This window comes from Zalophus californianus, chromosome 2 (genome assembly GCF_009762305.2).
Source record: "Zalophus californianus isolate mZalCal1 chromosome 2, mZalCal1.pri.v2, whole genome shotgun sequence".
In the NCBI taxonomy this organism is placed as follows: Eukaryota; Metazoa; Chordata; class Mammalia; order Carnivora; family Otariidae; genus Zalophus; species Zalophus californianus.
In genome coordinates this window covers 21,740,913-21,758,737 of record NC_045596.1, presented here as the reverse complement: position 1 = coordinate 21,758,737, position 17,825 = coordinate 21,740,913, and the positions used below count along the sequence as shown (strand labels likewise).

At 37.7% G+C, this 17,825-nt stretch overlaps 1 protein-coding gene across 3 annotated transcripts in view; it reads right to left on the bottom strand.

Moving 5' to 3' along the window:
• Positions 1 to 5,166: 5,166 nt before the first annotated feature.
• Positions 5,167 to 17,825, bottom strand: part of STIM2 (stromal interaction molecule 2) — a 139,504-nt gene continuing 126,845 nt past the window's right edge. For all 3 annotated transcript variants that reach the window (XM_027599130.2, XM_027599131.2, XM_027599132.2), the window contains 2 exons: positions 11,414 to 11,687; positions 5,167 to 6,821 (listed from right to left, as the gene is read on the bottom strand). In XM_027599130.2, the coding sequence (XP_027454931.1) occupies positions 6,344 to 6,821; positions 11,414 to 11,687 (752 nt within the window). In that variant the 3' untranslated portion in view covers positions 5,167 to 6,343. The remainder of the gene's footprint in view (positions 6,822 to 11,413; positions 11,688 to 17,825) is intronic.

Here is a 17,825-nt window from a genome sequence, read left to right as displayed (position 1 = left end):
GAGGCTGGTTCAGTTAGCTTGTGGAAGTTGATAAAATTAGAAATGAAGAAGGCAAGGCCCCGGGGCAGTAGACAGGGGCATTAGCAGAGATATTCAGGGATTAGATGAACAAGATTTGGTGATTTGACAATAAATGCATCCTTTCCTTCCCTACTTCCCCTCCTTTCCCAAGGTCCTATGCTCAGTCCTATTTCCAGGTTCATTTTCTGACCTTTAAAGGTCACATGTAACCTCTGGTTGCACCCAGGCTTCATTTTATCCTCTCCAATCCAATCCCCCTTTCTTTTAATTTCTTAGCATTCCACCTTTTTGGCTACAGATTTCATCTCAAGTGTTAATAGAAAGCCTTTTCAAGAAGAATCAAACTTGAATAGCTGGTATTTCAAAAACAAAACAAAACAAGCCACATTGTCTCCTAGAAACCTTTTTTAGTCCCTGAGGGGTGGTGTCCTTCAATCTCCCCAGAATCTGGTGCGACCGCATTCTCAGGGACCAGAGGTCTCAATAGTAGTTCAGCAGGTAACGTTCTCACACGTGGGGAATTAGCTCACATGGGTATTTGAGAACCATGGTGCTTCAGTTAAAGAAGTTGTACTTTAAAAATAAACACACGCTATTCTTACCAGAACCACACTAGGGGGCTCCTGTCACACTCTTTGAAACTAAAATGTGAAAGCTTTAGCACAGCAAAGGAAACCATGAGCAAAACAAAAAGTCAACCTACTAAGTGGGAGAAGATATTTGCAAATCATATATCCCATAAGGAGTTAATATCCAAACTATATAAGGAACTTATACAACATAACATCAAATAAACAACCCGATAAAAAATGGACTGAATAGACATTTTTTCCAAAGAAGACACACACAAGGCCAACAGGTATATGAAAAGATGCTCCACTAAATCATGAGAGAAATGCAAATTAAAATTGCAAGGAACTACCACTTCATACCTGTCGGATTACCAATTATCAAAAAGACAAGAAATAACAAGTCTTGGCAAGGATGTGGAAAAAAGGGAAGCCCTGTAACACTGTTGGTGGGAATGGAAATTGGTGAAAATCCCTCAAAAAAATTAAAATTAGATCATTCAATCCAGCAATTCCACTTCTGGGTATTTCCAAAGAAGAAACACTAATTCAAGGAGTTATATGCACCCCTATGACCACTGCAGTGTTTTTACAACAGCCAATATATGGAAGCAGCCCCAGTGTCCATCGAAAGATGAATAAAAAAGATGTGGTGTGTATATATATATATATATATATATATATACACACACACACACATATATGTGTATATATACATATATATACATACACGCAGTGAAATATTACTCAGCCATAAAAAAAAAAATGAAATCCCTCCATTTGCAACATGGATGAACCTAGAGGGTATTATGCTAAGTGAAACAAGCCAGAGAAAGACAAGTAACATATGATTTCACTTATATGTGGAATCTAAAAAACAAATGAACAAACAAAACAGAAACAGACTCACAGATACAAGAAACAAACTGTTATCATAGTAACAAGGATTTAGGAGGTGGGCCAAATTGGTGAAGGGGATTAAGAGAAAAAAGTTCCAGTTATAAAGTAAGTCATGGGATGTAATGAACAGCGTTCTAGAGAAAATAGTCAATAATACTGTAATAACTTCGTATGATGACAGATGGCAACTACAATTATCATGGGGCTCATTTTGTAATGTAGAAAAATACTGAATCACTATCACATACACATGAAACTAATAGGATATTGCATGCCAATTATACTTCCATAAAAAAAGGGGAAAAAAAGACACTAAAATGTCACAATCTGAAGCTAGAGACAGGGAACCATTTTGACCCAGTTAGGGCTTCCTAGAGTCTGACCTTTATAGGGAACTAGACTCTTCCAGGGCAAAGCTGAAGAGCGTGGGACGCAGAAACAGAGGGTCTGCCACCACTTTAAGGACTGGAGATATGGAATGGCTGAGCCACTGTGTCTCCCTGGGACACGACTGCAAAGTCTCTGCCGTACCTTGAACGCATGGCTGTCACTTTTGGAGGCTGATGAAGATATCATAGCATATCCAGTAAAAACTGGATCATCGGGACAACCGAGAATCTGGCAGGTAAGACTCTTTAACTCAGGCAAGGATCCTGGGCCTTGTCTCGCTCCCTTCATACTGGTAAGAAACCAAGATCTGAACTGAGGCCTCCCTGCCATGTCCTACCTGGGCCTATGACACACATTGCCAGAGAGAGGTTCCTGTGAGGGCCACTGCAGAGACTTGCAGATAACCTCAGGGAAGCTCAATCATGGGACTGAGGTAGAATCCTGAAGGCTGGCGTGAAGCCAAGGGATTCAAGATAGGATCGGGCCTACCTGGATAAATCTGAAGGAGAGAGTCTTTTCAACAAAGACTACCTTGTTTTAGGGCTGGGATGTGCAGAAAGAAACAGTCTTATCCGTACTATCAGGGCTTACACGAGATTGCTCAAATGCTGTGTTTCTGATCAACAACTTATCCCACAATACGCACCCTCCCAGCTATTACAAGGTGTTCTGCTGGACCTGCAGATTAGCACCATTAAATTGTCCTTGATTAATACTTTTGAGCTACACAGAACTCCTCTCCCCATTAGCTCCCATCTCCCCAACATTTGGTTTATATTTCTATCACTGTCCTTATTACAAGGATTTTTTTGGATCTGTTTCCCCTATTAGATACTGAGGAGTTCCTTTAGGAGAGGTACTGGTCACATTAGTCTCTATACCTGCAGAGCTGATGATTGTGATGCTTGGTACATGATAGGCTATTAAATATTTGTTGAGTAAGATTCTAATATTGTCTCTTACCTGTAATTTTTTGGGAAAAACCATTCAAGACCTATAAACAAGAGATCAGTAAGACTAAAACTTATATGTAGGTTTTCTTTCGCTTGCTTTCAAAAAATAGACATGGAAAATACAAATATGATTTTTAAAAATCACTGTTTTAGTTGGTAATTGAAGAATACAAGAATAGCTACATTTGAAAGACAAAAAACACTAGGACCCCAGGAACTTAATGGGCAAAAGACATAAACAGAAAATTCACTAAAATGAAAAATACATAACATGAAAAAACTTTCCAACCATACTAGACATTATTTACCAACTAAATTAGCAAAGTTTTAACCAAATGGTAATTCCTAAGTGACAGTGTGAAACACTCCAGTATTGGGGGGTTATAAACATGGCTATATGCATAAGAAACCTTAAAAAGAGTTATAGTCAAGGTAAAACTATGAAAGTGTACATATACATATATAAATTATCTTTAGGCTTTCCTATATACTTCTCAAAATATATATTCTAAGGAATCAAAATGTTGATTAGAATTTATGTGGTATGTATGACTTAGAAGTTGACACTACCACTTACTAGCTATGTGACCCTCAGTAAATTATTAATTTTCTGGGCTCAGTTTCCTCATCAGTAAAATGACTACTAAACAACAAAACAAAACAAAACAAAAACCCAAAAAACAGTACCTACCTTACAAGGTGGGTGGGTGTAAAGATTATATGAGAGTATATATTCGAGTTTAGAACTGTGCCTAGTACATAGAGTGCTCAATAAATGTTAAATCCTAGTATGTCACATATCAGAAATCAGAAACAGCCTAATGATTAATAGTAAAAAATGATTGAAAAGATTATGATAAATCCATACAATGGCATATTATAGTCACTAAATGTTCATGATGAATTTCTAATAATGTTGGAGAAATGCCTATATTAAGAGAACAGCATGATGTAAAGTTGAATATATATAGTATGTTTTCGAGTATGTAAAATATATATCAATATAGAGAAAATTATCTGGAAGAAAACAAACCAAAATATTAAAAATAATTATTGTGGGCACTAGAATTTAACCCACTTGCTGTTGTTTTTCTTCTTTATACTTTTCTATCATGAATTGTTTTATACAATAAGGAGGGTATTACTTTTAAAATCAGAAAAACACCATAGTTTTATAAGATTAGTAAGGTAACAAATGGGTAATTTAAAAACTCGTATTTATACCCAACTCTTCACAAGGAAATGAATACAGAAATATTGTGGCTTTCTACAGCTCAATTATCCTCTGTTGAATTTACAAATACAGAGCACTGTACTAATGCCAATTAAGTACTACGAGCAACAGAAAGTGGTAATAATCCCTTGGTTGAATTTGTTTATACACAAGAACACGAAATTTAGCATAAACCATGCATTCCCTAAGACCGCCCGCACTGCACGTAGTAGGCCGGCCTCGTGCACCCCAGCCCCCACGTGCCGGCGGCCAGTGGTTCTGGCTGCCAGAATTCCCTTCTAACCCTCACCAGGCAGCAGGCCTTACCGGGGGCCCCTTGAGCCCTTCCTCCTTCACCCTACTCCCTGCCCTAGCGGATTTTACCTTTTCTACCTATCAAACTACAAAGTTCTCATCCCTTGTACAATTTTCAAAGGGAAGAACTCCTGTCTGGTTGTAAGAAGGAGAAACAAGATAAAGGTATTTCCTTCACTCTGAAGAAAGTTTCCAGAACGCTTCTCAATGCTTTATGCCCATTACCCGCCACCCCCTTTCCCAAACAGCTTCAGTGCCATTGTTCCTCAACTCTTGACCTTTACCTTCTGGTTAAACCAAAACTCTATGTTTGTTTCAGCTAATCAATTTTTGCCTTTACAGTACTTGTAATTATATAAATATCTGTATATATAAATATCATTCAAAACCTTCAAAGTTTTTAACAACAGTACTAAAGAGAATAAACCACCACAACTTTCGGAGACTTCAGGAAACTGTTCATATTCTTGATAAAAGTATTTCTTAGGAGCACATCTCACATAAACTTCCTATCAATCAGCATTTTCATCAAAGCAGGACTGGGTCGGACATTACGTGTTTTAGCCATACTGCTGAAAACCCGTTCTAGCTAATATGTATCCATTGTTCATCCAAATGTCCATCCACATTGCATTAACCAGATCATTTATGACTAAGTTTTTAAAAGTAGTTTAGGCAAAAACTCCCAGATGTTAATGTACTTTGCCGCTCTATGTGACAGTCTTCACAGTAAAAGCTACCCTTAAATAACCTAAATAACCTTAAATAACCCCGAGCTTTACAAATTAATACAACACAATCTAAATGCACCATAAATTTATATTTGTTAATCTTGATATTAGAACATTTAAACATTTCAAACTACATAAAAATATGACGAACAATATAAAATGGAAAGAAATTTGTTGACAACTTCCAAAACATCACTATTTCTTATAGTGCAATTAAGCAACAAAACAGCTCATTTAGCTCTCCAGAAAATGTATAGTGTTTTTAGTGGAGTGTTATCAACAAAAATCAACACAGTCCCACACAATAATGTCTCCAATTTATTATCTTTTCCACAGTACAAATTCTTCACAAACCATAACTTCTTTGCTGTTATTCAAAGTCTGTAAACAAGGGCCTGAATCCCCACGTCCCCGACCTCAGTTTAAGCTTGTGAATGTAAGTCCTTCAATCAAGTTTCAACTCTTCCACGTGTGTAAGGAATCAAGAGCCTTCTCTCCTTAAATTATTTATATTTTATCATACAGCCTGCAATGCAGTAAATCACAGTGAAAGCCCTGGGAAAAACAAAACATGATCTTTACAGCAGGACTTGAAACTTTATAATATTAAATGCATTTAAAGAAGCTTCCCATAATAAAAGCGTGGGTTTTCATTTCCAGAAATCAAGTCAATTAGAAACCCTAGGTTCTACTTAAAAACCCTTTTTGATCTAAAAGTGAAAACAGTCCCCTATCCAGTCATTTTATAAACTCTATACAGTTTCACTTGCAGAGATTTTTTTTTTTTTTCCAGTCTGGAAAACGGTAGTGCAATTAGTTTTACTTTGTTTAAGTCATTTAGTCCAGGATGTAAATAGCTCTGTGGAAAGATAAGAAGATGGTGTGGTAAACAAGAAATTTTTGCAAGCCCATGCTGGCTTACTAGTCCATTAAAGCTTGTAAGTCCATAGTGGCTTTCAACAAAATGTTGTATATACATCACTAATAACAAAGCAGAAATAAATAGGCAGAAATGACTGTAAACTGTCTCATCTCTTAATGATTTTTCAGTAATAACTGGCTTGACAAATTGATTAGTCATTTAAATAAGCAGACAGTAGACAGTTCCCTTGGGACATTCCACTACGGCGCCCAGTCTGGAAAGCCCCACTGGAATTACAGCCCTAAAATTAAAACAAAAAAGGGGGAGTGGAGGATGGGAGATAAAAGTTCAAAGATGCCACTTGAATAAATTCCATCAAGTCAGCCAGTTCACTTAGATTTCTTCTTAAAAAGGCTTTTAATTTTTGATGGCTTTTTGCTTTTCTCTCCATTATGACAAAGATCGTGCGGGATGCTGCTTATTCTGGCAACAGGTGGGGCTTCCTGAACGGGTTTACTGTCGTTGCTGGTGGAGGAACAGGACGTGTGGCGAGGTTTAGGCACCGGGATGCCACTAGAAAGCTGGTTCATGCTACAGGATTTCTCCAAGATGCCATTGTACACTTTGCTGGCAGGACTGAAGATCATGCTCTTCGTTTCTGTCAGACCTACACAATCAGGAGAACCCCGAGAGATATCTGCAGTTATGGGTGAATCTCCTCGGGATGAATCCTCTAGAGAGAGCTCATCTCTTGATATCTTTCGAGGAGACAATGTTTGGTATATCTCAAGGCTTGAAGGAGGAGACTGTTTCCTTCCAATGGAAGAATTTAAGGAGTCACATTCGGAGGCCGTGTCTGGCACTTCCCTGGATGAGACAGAGACAAAGGTAAAATTTTAAATCAATATTTTCTAACACTACCAGCAGACATGCTCACTAATTCTAACTAAAACAACTTCTATTTTTTTAATCTATCAAAATGTAAAAGGGAGAAATACTAAAATTCTACACACATTCTGATAAAATTAGATTACTATTTTAAATAATATAACTTATCAAAACTCAATGTTTAATATTTAACATACATTATTAATAATGAAATCTTCCAATCTAAGAAACATAACTCATGTTACATCTTTCTTCAATTGTCAGAGAAATGAGAATGTTTATAAAGTTTACAGATTTTTTTTCATCTCAGCTACTTTGGTGTTTTGTTTCAATACTGAGTAGTTTTCTTTCTAAATCACATAGTTGACATTATATATTCTAAAAGATGAGCTTTAATCACTGTCTCTCCCTTTATTTTTTAGTTATTAAATTGATGAAATTTAGCTTCCTCAGGAAGGAAGAAAGGAATATATTAAGCTCAAATGGAAGTTCTCCCAAGTTCAGAAACAGGAGAAGGAAGCTGAAATACAATTGGGTGTGGGGGGAGGAGGGGGAGAGGCAAAAATCAGTGATGTCACCCTATTTTTTTAAGAAGCAGTCAATAAATTCTCACAGGTTTATTCCTTTGTGATTTCCCCTCTTCACAAGAGAGAAGAGATAAGGATAAGAAAAATAAAGCTCACAACCTCAAGGCCCATGAACAGGAGATGCTATCAGCCATTCCTGCAAACTATCCCTCAAATCCAACCCTCGTCACTCCCACACTGCTACACTCCCACACTGCTACCGTCCCTTTTTGCTGAAGTACCGCGAAGTCACCTCAGTGATTGTAAGGGAATCCTAACTGATCTCCCTGCTTCCCTTTTTGTTCCTCCCTCCGAGCTACTTCTCTACACAGATGCAAAAGGGTTTTTAAAAACTTGGAGCACATCATTTCCCTGCTCAAAACTTTCCAATCCTTCCTCCCCTCATCAGGCTGAAATCCAAAGACCTTGCCGAGTCCATGGAGCCCGGTCAGATCAGGGCCACGGCTGTGGCTCCAGCCCGCAGGCCCCACCACTTTCCGGGTCATTACACTACAGCCCCCTCTATGCTCCCCACCCCCAGGCCAACCCTGTGACTCCCGCAGGGCTGTGCACTTACTCTTCCCTCTGACTCCTATTGTCCTTCCCTCCATCGCTACAGGGCTTACTGCTCCAGGTCACTCAGATCACTGCTCAACTGCTCTCTCTCCAGAGACGCTTCCCTTGGCACTCTGTCCACAATAGTATTCTCTTTCTTTTTACCTGACTTTAGTTAGCATCCCAGAACATCCCACTACCTAAAACGGTATTTTATATTAACTTCTTATAGTCAGTTTCTCCAGAAGAAAGAAAACTCAATGAGGACAGGGAGTCTTCCTACCTTCTGCATTCTCTGCACTGGAAGAGGGAGTGGTAAGTTCACGGTGGGTATTTAATAAATATGTGATGAATGAATGAATGAGTGAATGAACGGGAAACAGACGAAAGAAAAGAAAAAGAGAAAAGATCTTGGATAATGACTCACTTATTTTTGTATGTACCACACGGGATACAAATATTGTTCCCTCTACGAAAGAAATGATTAAGAAATAAAAAGTAGAGTCAAGATAAAAAGTAACTGGCAGAAGAAAAGGACGAGAGCTGAAGACAGAAGAGAAAGGCAAGGGCCCATATAATCATAACGCACCAGCTAGAACAAGGCCAGAGCCTTGCCTCACTTGTCTTGGCAGCTCAAGTTATTAGCAAGTACACAGAACACAGCGAGGAACTAAGTTCATATTTATAGAATAAACGAACTGAATGATCTCTCCCCTTGGATGACCTGTGGTTACTATCATTATTCACGTAGTGATATTACTTCTGATATGTTTTTCATGTTAATACCTCATTTTAGATCTCTATCTTACTCAACGTATTTCATCATTCCTATGTAATTCACTCACACATGTCTGTGCAGATTGTTTCTATTACACTACAAGCTCTCAGAAGGTACAAAATCCCCTGGGCAAATAAAGACTTAAATGATGATTTCATACGATACAGTTCCATGTGCTGCATCATTTCTAAGTGCTTTTACAATATGACAACGGGGAGTGCTAACAGAGGACAAGAGGAAGTTCAGACAAGAAGAAATGACTCAGAAATCAGTTACTGGTAGGGGCTTTTCTGTTAGCTTCTTTTTGGAGTGGATATCCATTAATTATAGAGCATATATCACTGTTCCCTGAAGCTGTTCAGCTTCCAGCGCCAGAAGCTGATTTAGTTACAATTTTATAAATCTACTTTCTACTCTGCTATGTGGTTTGGCTGCTCGGTGTGTGAAATTCTAAGCTAGGTTAAAAATATTTCAAAAACCGGTCTCTAAAATCTAAATAATATGTGAAAAGAATACTGATCTAAGTTAGGAGAACTAGACCTTCCTGTCCTGGTCCTGCCATTAATCAGCCGCACAACCTTGGGCAAATCACTTAAATTAACCAGGTCTCAATTTCCTTGTCAAAGTAAGAGAATTTGATTAATCTCTGAAATTACTCCTCCTTCTAACATCCTAATTCCAAAACAAGTAATAATCTGAAGTGTTGCTTCTTCCACAGAACTAGTCAGATTGGAGTGTAGGTATAGTATAATGTCTGACTCTTAAAATGTCCCATTTTTTTCTAGAACATATATTCTTTGGAATGTTAAAGTTAATTATGTGTACTATTTATGTTATATTTTTTTCTCACAGTGAGGTACAGGTGTATTCATGTCAGTTTAATGCCTATGTAACAAGACAACTCAAGGTAAGATTTAAGTGAGTGTATAATGTACATAATGCACAGAACATAAAAGATCAGTAAATAGTAAATATTATTACTATTGCTATTTTGTAAGGATTCTAGTGGTTCATCATGTAAGAGACTAAAGAGGAGGAAAAGTTTTCTGAATCTAAATTCTCGTATTTATGAGCTAGCTGTGAATTTCTGACACTATTATTTGAAATGAAGACTAAACATTTCCACAAATGCAAAAATTCTATTGGACAGCGGAACTCTAGAGTTTTCCTATTAACTTCCATAAGCCACACAAAATTAGTTCTGTCACTAAAGCTGTCTTATAGGCGACTATAGTTATATTGCAGAGGTTATACAAAAAAGCTAATCAGAAAGTGCTGCCCAAGCAAAGCTGCATCAAATTCTCCAACTCTAACGAGGACACAAACCCTGGACTATCTCCTCAGGAATATGCTCTAATGATTTTGGCTATTTGTAAAATCTACTTTCACTAGTAGATAAAACAATTATGTATGAAAATTATTATTTGATGATGATGCCAACTAAAGAATCACACGATAGAGAAGAGCCACAAAAGGTCACTGAGAGCATCGAGCCCCCTCCCTTTGGTTTTGTTTCTCACGTGAGGACAGGAAGACTTCAAGGCTGCATGGCTATGATGTGTGACCAAAGTCAGAAACCGGCGCTGGTTTTTCTGTCACTTGAAACCCCACTGCTCCTAAAGAGGAATGTGGTTTGGAAGGAGATCCTTAGTTGCAACGGGTCTTATGGAGCATGGTGGTCCTCAAGCTGGACTAGAACACGCTGCTGCTATACCCATTTTATACAAATTCCTACATTTTCTTACATCTTTGGCATTTGATATTTCCTGTTTGCTAGTAAGTACTAGCACAAAACAGAAAAAAAATCATTAAGTGGCAAGAAATATTGTAAAAACTCGGTCATATTTAATGTTTCTTTGTGTATATTTAAGTTCATGCTTTTGTATTTTACATATAAAACTATTCATAAGACAAATTTCTGTCCTGAGACTTGAGTCAGTTGTGTGCAGTGGTCTCTAAACAGTTATATGTCAAAATATCTGCACTGTGGTGGGCAGAATTCTAAGATGGTCCCTAAATTTCTAGCCTTGGTGTACACACATATATTCTCCTAGTTATTCCATCAAACACTGATAGAGATGCTGCTATGAAGGCAGTCTGCAGATGTAATTAGGGCCCCAAACCAATCTATCTTAATATACAGAGATTACTATCCAAGTGAGCCTTTTAAGTTGGGTCCAGAGATTAGAGACGGGGCAAGTCAGAGATTCCAAGCAAAGAAGGGATTTGACAGAAGGGACAGTTTTTAGTGTGGGCTTTGAAGATGGAGGCCCGTACAGCAAGGAATATTGTGCAGCCACTAGAACTGGGAGGGGCCCCCGGCTAACAGCCAGTGTGGAAACCGTGACCTCAGTGCTATAACCACAGGAACTGAATTCTCTCCCAACCAAATGAGCCTTGGAGTGGCCCTCAAGCTCCAGAGAAGAACAAAGCCTGGCAAACACCTCGATGTTAGCCTTGTGAGACCCTGTGCAGAAAACCTGGCCAAGCCACGCCTGGACTTTGGCATACAGAACTGAGAGCTAATGAAGGCATGTTGCTTAAAACCACGCAGTTTGTGGTAACTCGTTATGCAGCAGAGAAACCGAAGCCAGCGTGTCGCTGCTCCCCACCCACGCCCACCTCCCACCCAGCCAGCCCAGCATATATTGCAGTTGGTTCGCTGCCAATACCATTGCTTTTCAGCAGAGAAGTAAATGGCCTCTTCCTCCTCCTCGTTTCGATAAAGCACAGGACAACTTGACACGGAGAGGATATCAGGGTCAGGGGAAGGCAAGGAGTGCTGCGGGTGCTGCGGGTGCTGGGGGTGCCGGGCGTGGGCCTGGTGCGGCGTGTGAGGAGGGAGCGGGGCGCGCGGACACTGCGGCGAGGCCGGCACGATGCTTCGACGGGAGCGGCACAGGCTGCTGCTTCGGGCGAGCGGCCCCGCGGGCTTGGCCACGGTCCCTGGAACCAAGCAGAAAAACACACACATGCTCGTGAGACCAGTGCCGCTTCTAGGCACAGCGCAGGGACACACATCAGGGACCCGCCGCTACGAACACGCCACCGCGGAACAGGCCTGCACTATCGTCACCGTCCTCCATCCCCTGGACTGCTTCCCAGAAAAGTGAGGAAATACAGAATTAAAAAGGAATAAAAATGAAAACAGGTCTAGAAAATAAACAGAAGAGAACATAAACCCATGAGGCTCTAACATCACATTTGACATTACTAACCATAAGGCTTGAAAATTTGCCTAAGATGATAAATCCTTACGTTTAAAAACCAATATAGCATAGTTTTACGGAATCTGTACTTTGTAGCAAAACTTTTTGTGAACTTTACCATTAAAAGAAGAAAACTATCACTAAAAAAAAAAATAAGCTGAATTTTTCAACAGGTATCTCTTAAGACAGTGTGACTTACCTGAACCTGAAGTTTTATTTTTTTGCCATGTTTCAAGTTTCAATGTAAATTCTAGTTAGTTAACATATAGTGTAATATTGGTTTCAGGAGAAATTTAGTGATTCATCACTTACATACAACACCCAGTGCTCATCACAAGTGTGCTCCTTAATACCCATCACCCATCTAACCCCCCCCCCCCACCTCCCTCCATCAGCCCTCGGTTTGTTCTCTATCATTGCCTGCCTCTAAGAAATTTTAAATCAAGTCATTGAAATATTGTCTCCCAGCCAGTTAGGCAATGATCATACCAAAACTTGTTTCCTGAACACTGATTACTATGGAACTAATCAGAAGTCTTAGATCTTCTTGTTTCTGCTACCAGTCTTAGTCTAGACCCATGCTGGTAGAAAACTTCGGCTGCCACACCAGAACATCACGCTGGTGGCCTTCTCACACCCCAACACTCTGTAAACCCTCATTCCTACACCCTTCTACACAAATGTGTTCCTTCTGAAGCTCACACCATTAAGCCATGTGGGTCTACCATCTCTCCTCCACTAATCACTTCCCAGTCATTCTCTTACCAGTTGACCCAACCTATCATCAAACTTGGGCAATCTCATTTATAAATAAGACCTTCCAACACCTTAACCAATCATGATTTCCCCTCATCTCAAGACATCTATGCCACCACTCACTCTCCAACTTTGTCTTGCTGTCATTCAGCATTGCTCCATTTTTGATATTACAAATCAAGACAGACAACTGAGATTCTGACCACATTTCTACCTTTCTAGTTCACACATTCTGCTCCTTCCACTTGTCTGTCCTATTCTCTACCCAAGTTCAAGTACCTAACTCTACTGATTAGCCCTTCTATTGCCTTTATATTCAACTTCTTTCTACTTCCCAACAGCATTTAAAAATCAATGCTGCAACAATAAAACCTAAAACACAAACCGATAAACAACAGCAGCAACAAAAAACCCTCCTCTGTCTTCAGATTGTTTTTCAACTGATATAACCTCTCTTCCCTTTTATGAAGAATTTTGTTACTTTCTCCACTACTTCACCTTAACTCATTCATCAAAGAAAGTGTAAAGTGCTCACATACAATTTCGCTGCAACTGTTCTCAACAAAGTCACAATGTACTTCCTTGTTGCTAAATTCAACAGATAGCTCAATCCTTCCCTGACTTTGGCCAGCACCTGTCATTGATTATTACTTTGTCCTTCCCTTGACTTCTCTAAGCACATTCACACACTGTGCTTTTATACAACAGAATAAAGAAAAATAATATAAGTGATCTCCTCAAACTAGGCAGGAAAGATTTGGTAAAATTTAACAGCCACTGATTTAAAAGAAAAATCATTCTTAGCAAAATAGGAATAAAATTAATTTCCTTAACTTAAAAGCAATCTACCAAAACACAGAGCAAAAAATAAATAAATAAATAAATAAAAATCACATTTCACGATGAAATATTGGAAGATTTCTCTTTAAAGTCAGAAATGCCTTTATTGCCTACAATCACCATTTTTACTCAACATTTTACTGACGGTCTTAGACTGGGAAAAAAAAGGGAAGAAGGCATTAGGACTGACAAGGAAAAAACAACTTATTATTATTGCACACACAAAAAAATCCAAAAGACTCCTGAGAGAATTCAGTATTTCTGTATGTGAGATCAGTTTAGCAAAGTCAACAGCAGTTCCCTTCACATCGGCAACAAGCAATTTGAAGTATAATTTTTTTAAGAGAGGTAATGTGTAACTACAAAAAAAAAAAAAAAAAAAAAAAAAAAAAACCAATGGGGTATCCAGAAATTAATCTTTTTAAAAAGATGCACAAGAACAGTACAGAAAAAATTTAAAATTTTAAAGACATAAAAGCAGATCCTAATAAATGAAACTTATGAATAACAACTTTTCCCAAATATATCAATACATTCGAAGAAATTCCAATAAAAGCTCAATGGAACGTCTCATGGAATTTCATAAGCTAATCCCAAAATTCATATTGGCCAAGAACAGCAATTCTGAATTTGAGTAATAAGGGAAGGTTTAGACCTATCAAACCTCAACACTTACTATAAAACTATAAACAGCAACTAAAGCAGAATGGAACCAATGGAACAGAACAGAGAGCCTGGGCACACATGTGCACCAATGGAGAGATGTGGGGTTACAAACCGGCAGGGACAGAGCAGGAGTGAGAATGGGCAACTGTTTGTCCATACATCAGGAGATATATTTAGATTCCTATCTCACAGTACAAACAAAAATAACTTCCAGGTAGATTAAAAGACTAAGGGATTAAAGCAAATCTAAAACACTTTTAGTAGAGCAAACAACAATCTATCATCTTCTGAAAAAGACATAAAAAGCATAAATCAGTTTCATAAATTTGTCATTAGAAACATTTTTTTAAAAACCTGGATGATTAAAGAAGAAAATAACACAGTCGAGTAAAAAAGAAAAGCCAAGGCCTGAAAGCTATCTGCATCAAATAACCAGAAAATATTAAAACCAACTCTCCCAGATCAGTAAGGAATCTTGGGAGAGATTCCATAGTAGGAAACGAGCAACTCAGAGAGGAAGAAATCTGAATGACAAACACCAATAAATGAACTGGAACATCTCAGTAGTCATCGAGGAAATAAAAATTTTAATCACCCTATGGTATCATATCACACCCATTCAAGTTACACAACAAATAAATCAGATCATTCCAAGTATTGGTGAGGATATGGGCAGACAAGCACTCTTACAAACGGTGGGTGTATAAATGAACAATCATTTTGAGAGCAACCCGGCAATGACTAGCAACAGCCCTCCCAAGGACTAAAAGTGATCCATTTTCTAGGTGTTTACTCAGAGAAACACTCAAAGTTATGCACAAAGAGATAAAGGTAAAGTAAGGATGCTCACTGCAGTATTGTCTGTAAAGGCAAGAAAGTACAAAGAACCTATCTCAGTAGAAAAATGGATTAATAAACTGTGGTTTATGATTATAATGAATAAATAGATACACTGTGGTTAACTCATATTAATGAGTTACAGTAAATTTAATGAAGCTGTATATGAACATGGAAAATTTCTATAACATAGTGAGCAAAAAGAGTTGCAAAACATTACCTAGAGTTTGATAGCATTTATGTAAATTTTTAAATAACGATTATATCTATTGTTTATAGATATATCTGCAAGTAATAAAAGTACAACAGGCTTTAGAACAATACACAACTTCAGAAGAGTAGGAAGGGGAGGCCATGTGGTTTAGCTATATGTATAATAATTTATTTCAGAAAAAGGGATGAATAGAGCAAAATGTTAAAATTTGTTTATCTTTGTAGTAGGTGAGCATTTAATTTTCAGTACTTTTAAGTACATCTGAGGACTTTATAATAAGAAATTTTAAATAAACTGCTACCACATTCCCACTATGAATATTTAGCAGATACTATAAAAGTAACAGGAAAAAACTATCATCTCTTCTCCTACCCACAATGAGCTAAACTTTGATAATATTTTCCCTATATTTTTCTTCACACATAATTAAACACAGATAATATTATTCTGTGTATAGTTTTACAATCTTTTACTTGGCTCTTAACATACCACAGGCATGTTTCCCTGCCACTATTTCACACTTACAGAATTTACACATACGCACGGTACAAATTTAAAACTTCTCAGAGGGTACATAATAAAGAGGCCTTCATCCTACTCTAGACTTTAGTCTGGCTGCCAGAAGTTCCTCATTTATCAGCTTTAGAAATTATGCTTTCGCAGCAAAGCAGAGTGGAGTATCACGGCTGTGCCACTGGGTGGAGGTGGAGCTCTCAAAGTGTAATCTTTGGCAAGAGTTTTTTTCCAAAGATAATAAATTTGGTCACAGAACTTCTAAATCATAATACTAAATTAAAATCAACTCACTTTTTTCATATTTCAAATTTCTCTGTATATCACAATCACTGAAAACTTAGATAATTATTCACATATATTTTTGTCCCATCAAAAAGAACTTTAAAAAAAGGAAAAGAAAAAGAACTAGTTAACTTACGGAATACATCTTCATGCATATGGACACTGAAAAATTATGGATTCTCAGGAGGAACTATGACTTTAAAAAGCTATAGTTTTCAAACAAAATCATATATTTATGAATCAGTGTTGCATTTGGCAAGCTTAAGGGCATACAATTCAAATAAACATAAGCTGACAATATTCAAAGAGCAGAGCTGGCCTAGATCTAGGTATAACTTTGCACCGTAACTACCTTGCAGCATAGGACAAGTGAGATGAGCGAGGTCACACATTTCAGGATTCAATGCATTTATTATCTGTCCTGTCTTCTCTACTGTGTTAAGAGTTTAGTGCCTCCCCAACTGACTTGCCTCATCTCTCTGCCATTAAACCAGAGAGTTACAGCCACAGAAATAAACACAAACGCGTAGTCATTCACTATTTATTTGCAAATTTAGGGCTTTATTTCATAAAACTGTTCTAAAAATTAGAACCCTTGGGCGCCTGGGTGGCTCAGTTGGTTAAGTGACTGCCTTCGGCTCAGGTCATGATCCTGGAGTCCCGGGATCGCGTCCCGCATTGGGCTCCCTGCTCGGCAAGGAGTCTGCTTCTCCCTCTGACCCTCTTCCCTCTCGTGCTCTCTCTCATTCTCTCTCTCTCAAATAAATAAAATCTTTAAAAAAAATAAAAATAAAAAATAAATATTAGAACCCTTTGTAAATCATAACATCAGGAAAAATGTAATTGGATAAAAAAATTCAAACTGGAAAATGTTTATATATCATGACTGATTTGTCTTAAAACTAAAACTTCTATCCAAGTTTTCAACCAATCAATTATTAAATTCTGCTTTCCATTCTTTGGAATCTTGTTCTATCTACAGTTTCAAAAAGGTCCCAAAGATTGGGAAAGCGAATCAGCCAGGCAATAACAAGGGTGAAAAAGTTTTTCAAATGATTTCTAACTCTGCAAAAAGTCCACATACTTAGTAATAAATTCTAAAAACAGTTAACAAAATCCAAAATATTTAAATTTTACCTTCCTACTAAAACATACTCCTTACAATGTAAGACTTAAAGGGATTTTTATGTTTAATTTTTACATATTGTTTTTACATATTTTACATGTATGCTTATTTTATGTTTTATGTTTATAGCATAAACAAGGCAACATAAGAAAACTGTACATTTTAAAACCACCTTTGGGAGGAGCTCTACTTTCTAGCAACAACAACAGAAGGTTTTTCTAAACATAAGCACAGTTTAATTCTGTTTAAAAGTAAACTGAGCCAGTGCTTCATGAGTTACAACACAGCAGGATAAACTCTAAGGATAGAGAATTGGAAAAGCAAAACAAAAACCCCATGCCCATTGAGAATGGTAACTGAACTTCAAATAAATCACAGACTGGCTCAAAGTCACACAGTTGGTTAGTCAATGGCACCAAGATCTTCCCCTAATTTTTACTTTCTACTATAGATTAAGCTGCCATTTGAAAGGATATTAACCCTCAAAGCTCGGCACTTCGTTCATACAATATCTAGCATGTATAATGCGTTACTATATGTGTATGTATACAGACACACACCTGATATATTCTTCTCACATAGTAAAGATAAATTATTAACCACAAAAGGAAAAAAGAGAATATAACGAATGAACAAAG